Here is a 16,815-nt window from a genome sequence, read left to right as displayed (position 1 = left end):
ACATATGCATAGCATTAACTCAGCCTTAATCTTACTTCCGCCCCAGACATTCCATTTTCCTTTTTGTCCTCTTCTTGGACTCCCCATCTGTCTGCTGCCACCACTCAAAAGATGGATTCTGGTATCAGGTCAAAAGGTGAGCAGAGATTGGGCACTGTGGCTCACGCCGATAATCCCAGCACTTTGGGAGGCCAAGACAGGCGGAGCACCTGAGGTCAGGAGTAGAGACTAGCCTGGCCGACTTAGTGAAACCCCGTCTCTACTAAAAATACAAAAATTAGCCTTGATCATACGCACCTGTAATCCCAGCTACTTGGAGGTTGAGGCAGGAGAATGGCTTGAAACCAGGAGGCGGAGGTTGCAGTGAGCTGAGATCTTGCCACTTTGCTCCAGCCTGGGTGACAGAACAAGACTGTCTCAAAAAAAAAAAAAAAAAAAGGCCAGGCATGGTGGCTCATGCCTATAATCCCAGCACTTTGGGAGGCCAAGGCGAGCGGATCACCTGAGATTGGGAGTTCGAGATCAGCCTGATAAACATGTGGAAATCCTGTGTCTACTAAAAATACAAAATTATCTGGGCATGGTGACGCATGAATCACTTGAACCCAGGAGGGGACGGTTGCAGCCTGGGTGACAAGAGCAGAAAAAACTTCATCTGAAAAAAAAAAAAAAAAAGGTGGCTAGGCACGGTGGCTCATGCCTGTAATCCCAGCACTTTGGGAGACTGAGGCGGGAGGATCACAAGGCTAGGAGTGCGAGACCAGCCTGACCAACACGGTGAAACCCCATCTAAAATAAATAAAATTTTTAAAAAAGAAAAAGGTGAGTGGACTTTGTGGAGAATATAGGAACAGGTTTTTTTTTTCTTTTTCTACTTTCTACCAATTCTAGTAAATAGTACTTAGGAACTCTGATTTCTTTTTACTTAAATTTCTGTAATGTTTTCTCCCATTTTTGGCCAAATATTTCATCATTCTCTGCTAGATGTACTTTAGTAATCATATGCCTATTAGTCTGAAGGCTTTTTAATGGTGGCTTTTTGTACATTTGCCATCTCATTGGGATAAATATTCCTTCTTGGTTACCTATATGCAACTTCAGATCTTGTCTCTGCCCACTTACAGATTAACATTCAAGATGGTATGGTTATCTGTGGTTGGCAGCTCTGCAGAGGGAAATCTCTATCTCTGCCATAAAGCATCCTGTGTGCTGTGCAGCAGCCCTCTGAGAGTCTGAATACTAGCCAGCTGAGCCATTGGACTATCTGGGAATGATCTTGAAGTACAGGAAATAAGACTTCCCACCCAGTTATTTTCTTACAGTCAGGTGGAGGTTGTCATACATTTGTGTTGGGGACCCCTCAGCATTTGGATTTGGCCATGTCCTGCAGGACCTGATGACAGCTTACCTTGCAGGGAAGGAGAGTCGCTCCCAGATAGCCCTCACGAGTGGCCCTGGAGCAGGAAGTGGTGGAGCAGATCTTCCTTGTTTGGGAGGAGCCTGAGGTGGACCTCGCGTCCTGAGTCTGGAAGGTAAATTTGTTGTTACCTGTAAATTATGGTTCTGCTAGTTCATGCTATGCCAATCCAGACTTTCAGAGGTATCCCTCCTGCCAGCAAGAGAAGACAGATGACTTGGATGAAGATGGCTGTCAAGCCCTGGGTCATTTAGTCTTCTACACTTAATAATATTCATTTTAAACAAAAGGGCAGACATATCTATGAAATTACCGTATTGTTTCAACACATTGAGCACATACTGTGCTATGACAGTGGTGCTCTTTCTTGTTGGTGTTTTTGTTTCTTCATTTTTTTCTTAGAATAAACCATATGGATTGGTTTAAGAGGGCCTAGCAGAACCACAACCTTACAGGCAAGAACAAATGTCACTTTCTGCTACTTTCTCCTATACCAATCCAGACTGTAGGGACCAAAACATCATATCCTCCACCAAAGTGAACATTATTTTTTAAGCAAGCATATTGACATTTTGTTTTCTTTAATAAAATATGATTAAAATTTTTCTCCCAGCAAATGTTAAGGCTTTAAAGAATTGAAAGTCAATATGACAGATTGTCACATTTAGCTCAAAAGGGAGTCCTGTATGCCAAACTCACTTAGCAGTGTGCCAACCTGACCCCCAACTCATTAGCACAAGCATGCCTCTTTCTTCTCAATGAAAAATAAACCCAATTCACAGATTTGGTAACCAAAGAGGGATGGGTGCTGTACTGCATTCATTTAACTGCATCTATCTGCTCTAATTGGTACATCCTTACAGAAATGAATACATGCCTTTTGTGTTAATGTATGTTAGCTTAATCTATGTTACCTGTCTTCCTTCTAATTTCCCCTTTTATGATCGTATCTGCTGGCAATAGGGATGGCCCTACAGTCTAGAATGATATAGGGGAAAGATAGCAGAACCTGAAGAGTCCAGTCCTAAAGTTTAAAAAAAAAAAAAAAAGGAAGAGGTAGTCACAATGAATATATTATTTTTTGCACAACTCCGAGAGATCATTGTTTGTACCCTTCCAGAACTGTAAATAGTTGAGATAGTCCATAACGCCAAGTTACTGAGGTATACTCATTGCTTACTACTTAAACCTGTAGCCATTAATTGATTCTGTCTTTGGTTTCTAGGCTTATTCAACTTTAGTATTTGACATTCTCTTCCTCTCCTTCAGAAATTCCAGAAACTCTTGAGAGGGTAGGGGTTTAATGTTGTTTTAGGCTAGTCCTCCTATTGGGTTAGCATCCACCAAAGTAGGAGGGTCCTTGCATGGAGGACATTTGCCCAGTGTTAAGATTGGCTAGTTCATGTAACTCCTAGATATCTTTGTTCATCTTTGAGCTTTAAGGCTATTTTGGTTTTTCCTGATTTGTTCATACTATCAAATCTTTTATAACCTCACATAATCCTTTTCTTTATGATCGAGGTTCTAAATTTAATGAGGAACTGATTGTCCAGAGCAACACAAACTGTTTTAGTATTATCAGCATTTATATTCTTAAATTTGCTTATTTGACTTAATTTACCATTGCATAAGTTCCAAGTAATTGTGAATTGCCTTGAGTTTTAAAGGTTAAAATGTAATAGAAACTGTACTTTGGAAACATCTGTTAGATTTCGGAAAATCCCTTCCTGATGCTCATTTAATTGATTTTCCAAGTCCCCATCTTAACCATTTGCTGTGGGAAACTAGTGATTACCAGTTCTAACGTTGGAAGTTTTATCTTTATAGTAATTTCTGCATGAGAAATTTTGAAATAATAATTTAAATAGTTTACCATGGTACTCATCTCCAAAACTCTTCAACTCCACCTTCTTAATAACATTCCAGTGCTTTTCCCTCATGTCCATCTTCGTGGACTAGATATATATTCTGTGAATTTAACTTAAATTAAAAATAAAAATAATCTAGTTTCATTTCTCTTATTCATGTTGTTGGAAACCACGTTGCTGACTGGAATTGTTTTTCTTTCTGCTCTTTGGCCACATCTTTTAAAATTAGAAATTAGGGTAAGAGAATTCATTCAGTACATATTAAAATAATAAATTTCTTAAGTCAGCTTAATCTATGAAATCTGCTGTTGAATTTGTAATTTTACTCTTAGAAAAATTGCTGCTTAAATCTTGTATTAGGACAGTATCGAATTTTGAAGTCAGCATGGACCTAGTCTAATATATGTGAATTCTTTCTTGTTTATCCCTGACACTGGCTTTTTCCAGATAGAATTCTATGAAACAAATTAAATAAATATGAATTAAAATGCCATTTTTAGTTTAACATTCCTATTATGATGGTAATGCTTAATTTTCATTGATATGTTTTAGGCTTTCTGTTAATAAGACAATAATTTAATGATGTTTGTATGACAGGCACCTATGGGGACCTGCTGGGGTGATATCTCAGAAAATGTGAGAGTAGAAGTTCCCAATACAGACTGCAGCCTACCTACCAAAGTCTTCTGGATTGCTGGAATTGTAAAATTAGCAGGTGAAAAGCATGAATAATCATTTAGTAATCCTTGTAACGTTTTGTAAAAAAGCATGTTTATAAATTTTGCAAGTATTGCCAAATAAAAATATGATATAGGGCAGGGGTTGGCAAATTGTTTTCTGTGAAAAGCCAAACAAATATTTTCAACTTTGCAGGCCATATGATCTCTATCACAGCTGCTCATCTCTATCATCATAGCATGAAGGCATCCTTAGCAATACGTAAACAAATGGACTTAACTGTGTTCCAGTAGAACTTTATTTACAGGAAATTTGAATTTCATTTTATTGTTATGTATCATGAATTGTTACCTATTCAGCCATTAAAAATGTAAAAGCCATTCTTAGATCACAGCCATAAAAATAATCCAGCAACAGACCTATTATGGGTCATAATGTATATGTTACTTTGAAAAGTAACTAAAGTTAAGGTACTAAAAAACGTGATAAGAGCTGGCCACTGTGGCTCATGCCTGTAATTGCAGCTCTTAGTGGGGCAGAGGCAGGAGGATAGTTGAGCCTAGGAGTTCAAGACCCACCTGGGCAATATAGCAAGACCCATTCTCCATATTAAAAAGACGTAAGAACCGTAATACCAAATTTATACAAGTATTGACAAATATGTATCTTGGGTTCTTCCTTTCTCTTTATTCCCACTGCCTCTACCATACCAAGCCCTTTACTGCTCACGAAATAAAACATGTTAGGTATCTACTATGATCGGCAATGTGGACAAAGGATGGGGTCCAGAAGACTTGTATTTTTTTCCAGCATGCTCACATCTGCCAAATGTTGAATACTACAACCATTAGTATGGTAAGATACTCAGTGACTAGTGTAGTAGGGCAGTATAAAGGAGAGGCAGGCAGCCACTCAAAAGAAAAGTTATCTTCAATTACTACTGTGACAGATACCTAACTCCTATTCTCTCTAGTCTCATTTCCGGCATTTGCCTCAAAACACTCTGCAGACTGCTGTACTGTGTACTGCTAATTGACTTAATTAACCTAAAAATTATTTTGTTTTTCTGTTCAAGCATTTTTAATGGCTTTTTAAAGGATCGAGATGGCCAGTTTTTATGGCTATTGATGAGTTGCACATATACCATGTGCCAGATGTATTGTTGTTCTCCAGCATAAATGATCCATTGTAATGAGGCCAATCTCCCTATCTCCTTCCTACAGCACGTTTTTGTCACGTCTTTCAAGAGTGTCCCATCTCTGTACTCAACTGTATTATCCAGGTCAATTCCCCATCTTTTTCTTGTAACATTTTCCCAGCTGTATAAGCATTCACTAAATGCTTATTCTCTACACTATAATTTAAAACAACAGCATATTATTTTTTTCCTGGGTGTTAGTTACATTTAAATAGCTCTTAAGATCCGTGCATTTACTATCCAAAAGTTACTTCAGCCTTCCATCTCTGATTTTACATTTCTTGTTTATCTAATTGCATCACGTAACTTCTTTTAAGCCACTTTAATCCCATTGTAGAAGTAAGCCTAATGTTAACCAAAAGCTAGAGTTCAGCAATAATTAGCAAACTCATAAATTGTTCTGTGAAATTACTGAATTTTAAAACTGAACGTTTAATGCTATAAATTTTCACAGACATGAAAAGGCTGACTGAACTTGGCTCCTAACCTGCGATACACATATATTGGCCCTTTTCTATTTCATTAAAGACCTTAAATTAAATCGGAATCTTTTATCATCAGAAAATTTGTAAAATTATAAATAGGATACATTATTTATTTTTTGTGCTTTCCAAGAACAAGGCTTCCTATTAGCCTAGGACATACAGTTTTTAACTCATTTACATGATTTTCTTTGTGTTTATTAAACTTTTTACCTGGCATATTCAAATCTTATTTCTAAATACATAGGACAGAAAAATTTAGATTCTTAAAGTATCCACATTCAAATTACCCAGGAGTAGTTGTCCACCTAAGCTGCTGGATAAAGCAATTTCTTTGAAATATACTTCAAGGTCAGACACTGGCTCATGCCTGTAATCCTAGCACTTTGGGAGAGCAAGGCGAGCAGATCACCTGAGATCAGGAGTTCAAGACCAGCCTGGCCAACATGGTGAAACCCTGTCTCTACAAAATACAAACATTAGCTGGGCGTGGTGGCACATACCTGTAATCCCAGCTACTTGGAGGCTGAGGCAGGAGAATCACTTGAACCCAGGAGGTGGAGGTGCAGCAAGCCAAGATCATACCACTACACTCCAACCTGAGCGATAAAGCAAGACCCTGTCTCCATAAATTCATATATGTAATTACTGTATATATAATATAAATAATACATATTTATGTTTTTATATTTTTATATTTATATAATAGGTATATTTTATATACCTATTATATAACATATATGTTATATATGTAATTATATATATGCCTGTAATCCCAGCTACTCAGGAAGGTGAGGTAAGAGAATTGCTTGAACCCAGGAGGTCAAGGTTATAGTGAGGCAAGATCATGCCTCTGCACTACAGCCTAGGCAGCAGAGCAAGACTCCATCTCAAGAAAGAAAAGAAAAAGAATTGGGTACAATTGAAATACATTCAAGGATGCCGTGCTCTGAAAACAGTTGAACTAACTGCACCGAACAAATGCTTCTCAAAGCTTGGTCCCTAGACCAGCAGCAAGAGCATCACCTGAGGACTTGTTAAAAAGGCATATTCTCAGTTCCACCCAAGATCTACAAAATCAGAATCTCTGGAGTGGGACCCAGCATCTGTCTGTTAACAATGCCTGCAGGTGATTCTATTGCAGATAGACACTAGTTTGACAACTGCTATCAGATGCTCTACTGTTTTATTTAATTTTATTACTATGTGGTGATTTATTTCTGGGTTTCAGGTTACAATGCCCTTTTAAGATATGAAGGATTTGAAAATGACTCCGCTCTGGACTTCTGGTGCAATATATGTGGTTCTGATATCCATCCAGTTGGTTGGTGTGCAGCCAGCGGAAAACCTCTTGTTCCTCCTAGAAGTAAGTAGCTCATTTACCCTTACTGTAATTTTATATATGTGTACTTTAATGCTGTTTTACACATAGTAATGTTAAAGTAATATGGAAATTAAAGGCCTGGCATAGGGACTCATGCATGTAATCCCACTTTGGGAGGCCAAGGCAGGTGGATCACTTGAGGTCAGGAGTTTGAGACCAGCCTGACCAACATGGCGAAACCCTGTCTTTACTAAAAATACAAAAATTAGCCCGGCGTGATGGCGTGTGCCTGTAGTCCCAGCTACTCAGGAGGCAGAGGCAGAAGAATCGCTTGAACCCAGGAGATGGAGGTTGCAATCTCTCCTGAGCTGAGATTGCACTACTGCACTCCAGCCTGGGTGACAGAGCAAGACTCCATCTCAAAAAAAATAAAGAAATTAAAATAATTTTTTTGGTGTCAAGCAGCCTTTTGCTGACAAGACATATGCTTGCTTTCTGTATATTTACTTTTCAGAATGTTAGTAGTCTGACTTGCAAGGAAATTTGTTACCTTTTTTTTAAACAATTTATGAAGCACTTCGTTTTTGCAAAGTGTAACTGGTTATTTCTTCTATTTTAGCTATTCAGCATAAGTATACAAACTGGAAAGCTTTTTTAGTGAAACGACTTACTGGTGCCAAAACACTTCCTCCTGATTTCTCACAAAAGGTAAAAACAGGATCTTATAAAGACTGAAGAGCTCTATAAAACAAGGGTAATGAACATTTTTAAAGAATTGGTTTAATTTTGTGAACCAGATGATCTGTGTTACATTTCAAGCGCATTCAGTATTTTTTACGTTATAATACGAAAATTCCTTGTAGACCTTTGTCACAAATTTCGAGCAGTTTTTTTTTTTTTTTTTTTTTGTATACTTTTATTTCAAGGTTTCAGAGAGTATGCAGTATCCTTTCAAACCTTGCATGAGAGTAGAAGTGGTTGACAAGAGGCATTTGTGTCGAACACGAGTAGCAGTTGTGGAAAGTATAATTGGAGGAAGATTAAGACTAGTGTATGAAGAAAGCGAAGATAGAACAGATGACTTCTGGTGCCATATGCACAGCCCGTTAATTCATCATATCGGTTGGTCTCGAAGCATAGGTCATCGTTTCAAAAGATCTGGTAAGCACCTATCACAAGAACTCCTGTCGAAAGTATCATTGAGGCTGAATTATACTAGTTGGTTATTTTTCTCTACAGTATTGCATAGATCAAAAATAGCATTCTAGTTGTTTGGGCTGCTTATTCTACCTTAATTAGTGAAGGTTCACACTATATTAGTGTCCTAATAAATTTTTTTGTATTCCTTCCACTTGTTCTCCAAACGAATGCACTTTTGGTCACAACTACAATTGTTTCTTTTATTATTCAGCCCATTTGAAAGATCTAAAGATATCTTTCCCTTTCCATTCAATTTTAATCAAAACAGCAAGATTAAATGTGGTTAGAGTTAATACTAAGCACATGAAAACATGCTTCTAAAGTTGTAATTCTCTAAGGAATTACATTAAAACTATGAGCATTAAAATTGGCTGAATGTATTTAGCTGAAAGCATATATGCACATGTACTCTGAAGAGAGAAAAGACTATTAAAGAATAGTATTCATCCCAAATGTAGAAGGCATGTCTTTTTGCCATGTTTTATAGTATGACATACTTTGTGAGTTTGAAACCTTCAAAGAACGTGGTTTTTGGTCTTCTCACAAATGCTGACAGATTAGTGTGTAACTTTTCCTTGTAGATATTACAAAGAAACAGGATGGACATTTTGATACACCACCACATTTATTTGCTAAGGTAAGAAGTTTTTATAAGAACCCTCATTTGTAAATTAGGTTTGAAAGAGGGTTGTGGGTTTTTTCCTAAAATGATGGAAATCACAATTACATATGTTCACTTAAGAGAATTAAGACTTGTAAATCCGTAGGTGTCACAACTCTTTATTATGATTATTCTTAAATTCTATTTGTCTGAATTCTCTCTAAACCTTAATGGAAGTTGGAGTTATAATATTAGGTAGGTAGGAGAAGGCACCTGGTAAATCTTTTCACATTGGTAATATTTTAGTTATTAAAATAACAACATTAGTAACAGTAGATGTGCTTTCATATAATTCTTTAGGTAAAAGAAGTAGACCAGAGTGGGGAATGGTTCAAGGAAGGAATGAAATTGGAAGCTATAGACCCATTAAATCTTTCTACAATATGTGTCGCAACCATTAGAAAGGTAAGTTAATAGGTTTTAAAATATAGAAATGAAATGATAGGATTTGGGTGTAAGCAATAGGAGCCTCCAAGCATATTGCCTCCAAGCATATTCATTTTGACAGAAAATGTGTATGTGTATATATATCTTTACTAGGGAGAAGGTTGCTAGGAATTTCAAAATAAATTTGAATTCTCTGATCTTTCTTATATAGTTTATTGTCAGATTGTCACTTTGAGTCTGCTAAGATTATTTGTGGAAGTATATCCTAATTTAAAGGGAAAATATTTACATTACTTCTAGTCAAGACTAGTCCAATTCAGAATTTTAACAAGGCCAAGTGTATCATGAGATTCCTATGTTTCCTTTTTAGGCCTTTTTCATAGTACTTTATTGCTTCTTTTCTCTTTTCCCTCTCATATGAAACTGCTCTTTAAAAAAGGCCTAGAAGAGAGGGTCTTCAGGTTTTTTTGTTTGTTTGTTCATTTTTTTTTGAGACACAGTCTCTCTCTGTCGCCCAGGCTAGAGTGCAGTAGTGTGATCACAGGCTCAAGTGGCCCTCCCACCTCAGCCTCCAGAGTGGCTGGGACCACAGGTGTGTGCTATCATGCCTGGCTAATTTTCTTAGTTTTATTTTTGTAGATACGGGGTCTCCCTAGGTTGCCCAGGCTGGTCTCAGACTACTGGGCTCAAGCAGTCCTCCCAAAGTGCTGGGATTGTAGCCGGAGCCACGGCACCCAGCACTTTTTTTTTTAGATGTGGTCTCACTCTGTCGCCCAGGCTGGAGTTTAGTAGCACGATGTCAGCTCACTACAACCTCTGCCTCCCTCCCAGGCTCAAGCAGTCCTCCTGCCTTTGCCTCCCAAGTACCTGGGACAACAGGTGCATGCCACCACACCCAGCCAATTTTGTTGTTGTTGTTTTCTTAGCAGTGGGGTCTCAGTATATTACCCAGGATAGTCTCAAACTCCTGAGCTCAAGCAATCCTCCTGCCTCAGCCTCCTGAGTAACGGATTACAAGCAGGAGCCGCCATGCCTGGCTAACATTGGTGTTTTTTTTCTAAGGCTCTAGGTGAATCTCATGTACAGCCATGGTCAAGAATCACTGATGGAAAATCTACTTACATAAAGATGTAACTTAAATCATGATTTGCATCTCAACCATTTAAAACCTTTAGCTAAAAGAAAAACAATTACAATGGCTGCCATGTCACATGGTCACACAGCTAGACAAGACTGGCTCCAAACCCTGTTCTTCCTCTTTTCCTGACTAATGATCAGAACAATCTGATAAGATTTAAAACACAGATTCCTGAAACACCCGCAATCATGTTAAAAAGAAAAGGCTGGGTGCAATGGCTCACACCCATCTGTAATCCCAGCACTTTGAGAGGCCAAGGTGGGTGGATCACTTGAGGTCAGGAGTTTAAGACCAGCCTGGTCAACATGATGAAACCCCATCTCCACTAAAAATATAAAAATGAGCCAGCTGTGGTGGTGCTTGCCTGTAATCCCAGCTACTCAAAAGACTGAGGCAAGAGAATCACTTGAACCCGGAAGGTGGAGATTGCAATGAGCTGAGATTGTACCACTGCACTCTAGCCTAGGCATATAGAGCAAGACTCCATCTCAAACAACAGAGAAAAAAAAAAAAAAACCATGGATTTCCATGACCTCCATATCTACACAATCAGAATCCCAATAAAGGCTAGGCGTGGTGGCTCATGCTTATAAGTCCAGTACTTTGGGAGGCTGAGGTGGGAGAATCCTTTCAGATCCAGCTCTTACCCATGACTTGACAGCAGTCTCTGTGTGCATTCTAATTACTGAGAAAGAGTCTGAATAGCTGAACTAAGCCTTTGGTTTGGTTCCATACAAGATACATACAAGTTTCTAGTCCAGTCAGCTATATTAAAAGAATGAAGAAAGGAAACCCATGTAAGTGGGGTAGTTCTGTCCAGAAGTCTTAGGCAAAGCTGTCAAGCTTGAGAGTAGGAAAGTTAGTGTACATGTTTAACACGTAGAAATAACCAAAGAAAGGAACTTGGGGGAAGAGACCAAAAGATAACGTGGGACCAGTATTACAGGCTTTAAACACTTGTCAGGTCACCCAAGAGTTCTTTAGTAGACAGGATAGCCTGGTAAAGGTTCTGGCCTGAACAGAGATCGGACTGAAGGAAAATTTTACTGTGTAAGAGGGGCAGAATCCATAGAGGATGGCTGAAAGCAATGATATCAAACAAGATACCAAAGTCAAGACAGAGATTAATGGCAAGGTAAGACAGAGTTGTGGAACACAGTGATTGATTACCTCTAAAGGAGTAAGAGGTGTTATGGATTTGATACCCTGTACTAACACCAAGAATATGTTCAGCACGCAGGTAAAATGCTGGACCGAGACACTGGAAGGGAGGCAAACTCATGATAAAACTTTAGGAATCACTGGTTTAGAAGTTGATCATTGTAGTACTGGGGTGGATAAGGTCATCAAAACAGAAAGAAAAGAGCTGAAATCAGAAACTTGAAGGTTGGAGGTGAAAGAGCAAGTACCGAAAGGAATAGAGAAAGAATGATCAGAGAGTTGAGAAGATTGATTGGTAGACCAGAATGTGATATGAGACTAGCAGAAAATGTTTCAGAAAGTTAAGAGCAGGCTGGATGCAGTAGCTCACACCTGTAATCGTAGAACTTTGGAAGGCAGAGGTGAGCAGATCGCTTGAGCCCGCTTTGGCCCCCAGGAGTTCTCGACCAGCCTGAGCAATAGGACAACACTGTCTCTACAAAATTAGCTGGGTGTGGTGGCATACCTATAGTCCCAGATGCCCGGGAGGCTAAGGTGGGAGGATCACCTGAGCTCGGGGAAGTTGGCTGCAGTAAGCCGTGATCACACCACTGCATCCCAGCCTGGGCGACCTTGTCTCAAAAGATACTTAGCGAGGCTCAAGTTTGAGGAGGGTAGTGCTGGGGGAAAAGGCCATTGGGTTGGGCAGACTAGGAGTTTATTAATGAATTTAGCAATTTAGTTAAAGGCAAAATACTGCAGGGAAAAAAAAATTGCCAAAAGCAAAAATTCAACAAATATATAAAAGAATATTTGGGAGGCAGAAGCACTTGAGGCCAGGAGTTCAAAACCAGCCCAGCCAACATGGTGAAACCCCATCTCTACTAAAAATAGAAAAATCAGTCGAGTTGAACGCCTATAATCCCAGCTACTCAGGAGGCTGAGGCAGGAGAATTACTTGAACCTGGGATGGGGAGGTTGCAGTAAGCGGAGATTGCACCACGGCACTCCAGCCCGGTCAACAAAGGGAGACTCCATCTCAAAAAAAAAAAATGTGTATATATTTAGATACACACACACACACACACACACACACACACACACACACACACACACACACACACTTACACACGCAATAAAAGAGTAGATAAAGACAAAAATCAGACTGCAAGGAGTTACATAGTATGTAACTTGAGTCTCTGGGTGAATAGAGTTTATTCTGTAACTTTGAACCTATTTCAAAGTAAAATTTTTTTTTTATTTAGACGAAGTCTTACTGTGTCGCCCAGGCTGGGGTACAGTGGTGCAATCTGCTCACTGCAATCTCCGCCTCCTGGGTTCAATCAGTTCTCCCTGCCTCAGCCTCCCAAGTACTGGGATTACAGGCGCCACCACCATGCCCAGCTAATTTTTTGTATTTTTACAAGAGACGAGGTTTTGCCATGTTGGCCAAGCTGGTCTCGAACTCCTGATCTCAGGTGATCGACCCGCCTGGGCCTCCCAAAGCACTGGGATTACAGACGTGAGCCACCACACCCAGCCAAAATATTTTTGGTATAATGGAAACTGGGAAACATTAGAATGTAAGAGATGCTCTTTTGAGAGCATAATTCCAGTGGGAATAGGGCAAGATGGGGAAATTTGTCTTAGGGTGTTTTTTTGGGGGTGGGAGGTTTGGTTGGTTGGTTGGCTGGTTGTTTTTTTTTTTTTTTTTTTGAGATGGAGTTTCGCTTTTATTGCCTAGGCTGGAGTGCAGTGGCGTCATCTCAGCTTACTACAGCTTCCACCTCCTGGCTGCAGGATATTCTCCTGCCTCAGCCCCACAAGTAGCTGGGATTACAGGCATGCACCACCACACCCAGCTGATTTTGTATTTTTAGTAAAGGTGGGGTTTCTCCATGTTGGTCAGGCTGGTCTCGAACTCCCCACCTCAGGTGATCCGGCAGCCTCAGCTTCCCAAAGTACTGGGATTACAAGTATGAGCCACTGCACCCGGCCAGTTTGTCTTAGTTTTAAAAAGATGGGCAGCCTGGCTGAGGTGAGTGGATCACCTGAGGTCAGGAGTTTGGGACCAACCTGGCCAACATGACGAAACCCCATCTCTACTAAAAATACGAAAATTAGCCAGCATGATGGCGCATGCCTGTAATCGCAGCTACTCAGGAGGCCAAGGCAGAGCAATCACTTGAACTCTGGAGGTGGAGGTTGCAGTGAGCCAAGATTGTACCATCACGCTCCAGCCTGAGAGACAGGAGTGAAACTCCATCTCAGAAAAAAGATGGGGAGGGTGTGGGGGGGCAGCTGGGCTAGGTGGCTTGTGCCTGTAATCCCAGCACTTTGGGATCCTTGTCCAAGGCACAAGGATCAGTTGAGCCCAGGAGTTTGAGACCAGCCTGAGCAACATGGTGAGACCCCATCTCTATAAAATGAAAATTTAAAAATTAGCCAAGTGTGATGGTGTGCACCTGTAGTCCTAGCTACTTGGGAAGCAGAGACAGAAGGATTGCTTGAGCTGGGGAGATCAAGGCTGCAGTGAGCCATGTTCGCACAATTACACTCTAGCCTGAGCGACAGAGGGAGACCTTGACTCAAAAAGGGGGAGTGAGGTACTTGTTACAACCGCCTCTGAGGCTTGAAGAAAGGAACAAGAGGACCCTTACGTGGACCATCCTTAGCATCTGCCATAGAGGAGTATGGTTATCTGCAGCATAAAAGAGATCAAGTTGGAGCTTGAAGAAGATGGAGACAGTTCAGAAAAACTCTCTGTGATAAATCAGAAAGAAAGAAGTAAAAGTGTTACCAAGTAGGACTTGGAGCTTAGCTGAGATTAGATAGGTAAATTTTAAGAGCACTCAGCCCAGTTTCATGATGCTGCAACAGCAGGTGGCTATAGCCATGATCAAAGGCACTGCTTTTCCCAGACCTCTGAGGTCAGTTCTAGGTAATCCTGCTTTTATTTCTGGAACACACTAGAATTTACATCGATTTTTTTCATTGGAACTTCCGTTAACTCAATAAAGAAGCTTGTTTTACTTTTAAGAGACCTTTATATAATAGATTTTCCTTTCTTTTAGAATGTCAAAATATTATTTTTATAATAGTGGTATCTAATTTCAAGTACTTAGGATTCTCTTAATTTAAAAGGTGCTAGCTGACGGATTCCTGATGATTGGGATCGATGGCTCAGAAGCAGCAGACGGATCTGACTGGTTCTGTTATCATGCAACCTCTCCTTCTATTTTCCCTGTCGGTTTCTGTGAAATTAACATGATTGAACTTACTCCACCCAGAGGTACTTCATCTAATATAAACACTGGATTTTAATCCTTGCTTTCTTCTTACATGGTTTCTGTTAACATCACTTAACGCAGCCCTAAATTTTCTTGTTGAGTATATATATAATGTGCGTGGATAAACATACATACAAGAGCTGTAGGTTGCTCTAAAAACATAAAGTACTGTATTCTAGCTTACTTTAATAAATTACAGTAGTATAGAATTTTTCCTGAGCATCTGTGTATTTTATAATATGAATTGATATTCTCATACTCTGTTGAATCAGTAATATAGGTTCAACAGGCTTATGGCATTGATGATTTTTTCCCCCCAATAAAGACAGGGTCTTGCTTTGTTGCCCAGGCTGGATTGTGCCCATGGCATAATCATAGCTCACGGTAGCTTCCAACTCCTGGACCCAAGCAATCCTCCCACCTCAGCCTCCCTGGTAGCCGAAACTACAGCTGAAAGGCACAACCATGCCTGACTTTTTTTGTTTTTTCTTTTTTCTTTGTATGTACAGATGGGAATCTCACCATGTTACCCAAAGCTGGTCTTAAAGTCCTGGCCTCAAGTGATCCTTCCACCTCAGTCTCCCCAAAGTGCTGCGATTAGGGATGAACCATCACACTTAGCTATGTGGACTTTTTTTTTTTTTTTAAGACAGTCTCTCTCTGTCACCCAGGCTGGAATGCAATGGTGCTATCTCAGCTCTCTACAGCCTCTTCCTCCCGGGTTCAAGTGATTCTCCTGCCTCCCCTCCCAAGTAGCTGTAATTACAGGCGTGTACCACCATACCCAGCTAATTTTTGTATTTTTCATAGAGACCGGGTTTCACCATGTAGGTCACCCACCTTGGCTTCCCAGTGTGCTGGGATTATAGGCATGCACCACTGCATCCAGCCCTAGGTGGGCTTTTAAAAGGATTACTGTTTTACTTATGGTTTAACCAGTGTTTTTCCCAATTTTAGTACTTGAGCATTAAATTATTTGTCTAAGAAAGGAGGAAAGCTATAACAGAGGTCTATAAAAATAGTATTTGTTCAGCTAGTTTTCTTTCTTGGATGGAAAGAAAAATATCACTCCACAGTGTTAGGTGCTAGACTATTCTAAAGTCTAGGATTGAAAGAGCAAAAATGTACCCTTGTAGTAAACAGAAAAAGAGAGCCACTTCTGTGTTAGAGTAAGTAGGCACACCAGTGTTTCTAGAAAAGGGAGGGAAATCTGTGTAACATGGAGAAATTATTGCACTTGGCAGTATTAGCATGAGTTAAAAATTAATCATATAGGCCAGATGCAGCGGTTTACACCTGTAATCCCAGCACTTTGGGAGACTGAGGCAGAAGGATTGCTTGAGACTAGGAGTTTGAGAACAACCTGGGCAACGTAGGGAGACCTTGTCTCTACTAAAAACAGCAAAAATTAGCCTGTCACAGTGGCATGCACCTGTAGTCCCAGCTACTCGAGAGACTAAGGCAGGAGGATCACTTAAGCCCTGGAGGTTGAGGCTGCAGTAAGCCGTTGAGGGCTCCACTGCACTCCAGCCTGGGTGATAGAGCAAGACCCTGTCTCAGAAAAAATAAAGTTTATCATATAACCTATGCTCTTGAGATTTTGTGCACTGTTGCTTTTTGTCTGCATTTTCATATTATGCTAATTTTAAATGAACTTATACTTAAACCAGTTGTGTTTTTTAGGTTACACAAAACTTCCTTTTAAATGGTTTGACTACCTCAGGGAAACTGGCTCCATTGCAGCACCAGTAAAACTATTTAATAAGGTAAATTTAAGTGAGAGTATAATTACGTGAGGACTTTTTGATGCCCCACAAATAGAATGTATATTAATAAAAATGTCTTTGCCTTATATTAGAATTTCTTAGTGGAGATACAAATAAACATAATATAACAATGAAACAATATAAATTTCTTTTATCTAGGAATCAAAACTTGTTTCTAAACTATGTTTCATTTTTAATCTGAGTGAAATAGAAATGAATACTTTTCCTAACTGGTTCGTAAATGCTTCACCTTCGTATTATGTTTA

The 16,815-nt window shown here is 39.7% G+C and overlaps 1 protein-coding gene across 18 annotated transcripts in view; it reads left to right on the top strand.

Moving 5' to 3' along the window:
* MBTD1 (mbt domain containing 1) overlaps positions 1 to 16,815 on the top strand; it is a 78,020-nt gene that overhangs the window by 43,916 nt on the left and 17,289 nt on the right. For all 18 annotated transcript variants that reach the window (XR_004269592.1, XM_032280083.1, XM_032280074.1 and 15 more), the window contains 8 exons: positions 3,883 to 4,000; positions 6,875 to 7,009; positions 7,587 to 7,675; positions 7,894 to 8,128; positions 8,749 to 8,804; positions 9,129 to 9,233; positions 14,638 to 14,785; positions 16,467 to 16,549. Coding sequence is in view for 17 of the 18 variants with exons in the window: in XM_032280083.1 (XP_032135974.1) it covers positions 3,883 to 4,000; positions 6,875 to 7,009; positions 7,587 to 7,675; positions 7,894 to 8,128; positions 8,749 to 8,804; positions 9,129 to 9,233; positions 14,638 to 14,785; positions 16,467 to 16,549 (969 nt within the window). In the remaining variant the exon portion in view is untranslated. The remainder of the gene's footprint in view (positions 1 to 3,882; positions 4,001 to 6,874; positions 7,010 to 7,586; positions 7,676 to 7,893; positions 8,129 to 8,748; positions 8,805 to 9,128; positions 9,234 to 14,637; positions 14,786 to 16,466; positions 16,550 to 16,815) is intronic.

The sequence above is a fragment of the Sapajus apella genome, unplaced genomic scaffold (genome assembly GCF_009761245.1).
Source record: "Sapajus apella isolate SASKATOON/1434 unplaced genomic scaffold, GSC_monkey_1.0 scaffold12, whole genome shotgun sequence".
Taxonomy (NCBI): domain Eukaryota; kingdom Metazoa; phylum Chordata; class Mammalia; order Primates; family Cebidae; genus Sapajus; species Sapajus apella.
The sequence above is the reverse complement of the archived record's forward strand: the minus strand, read 5'-3'. Positions and strand labels throughout refer to the sequence as shown.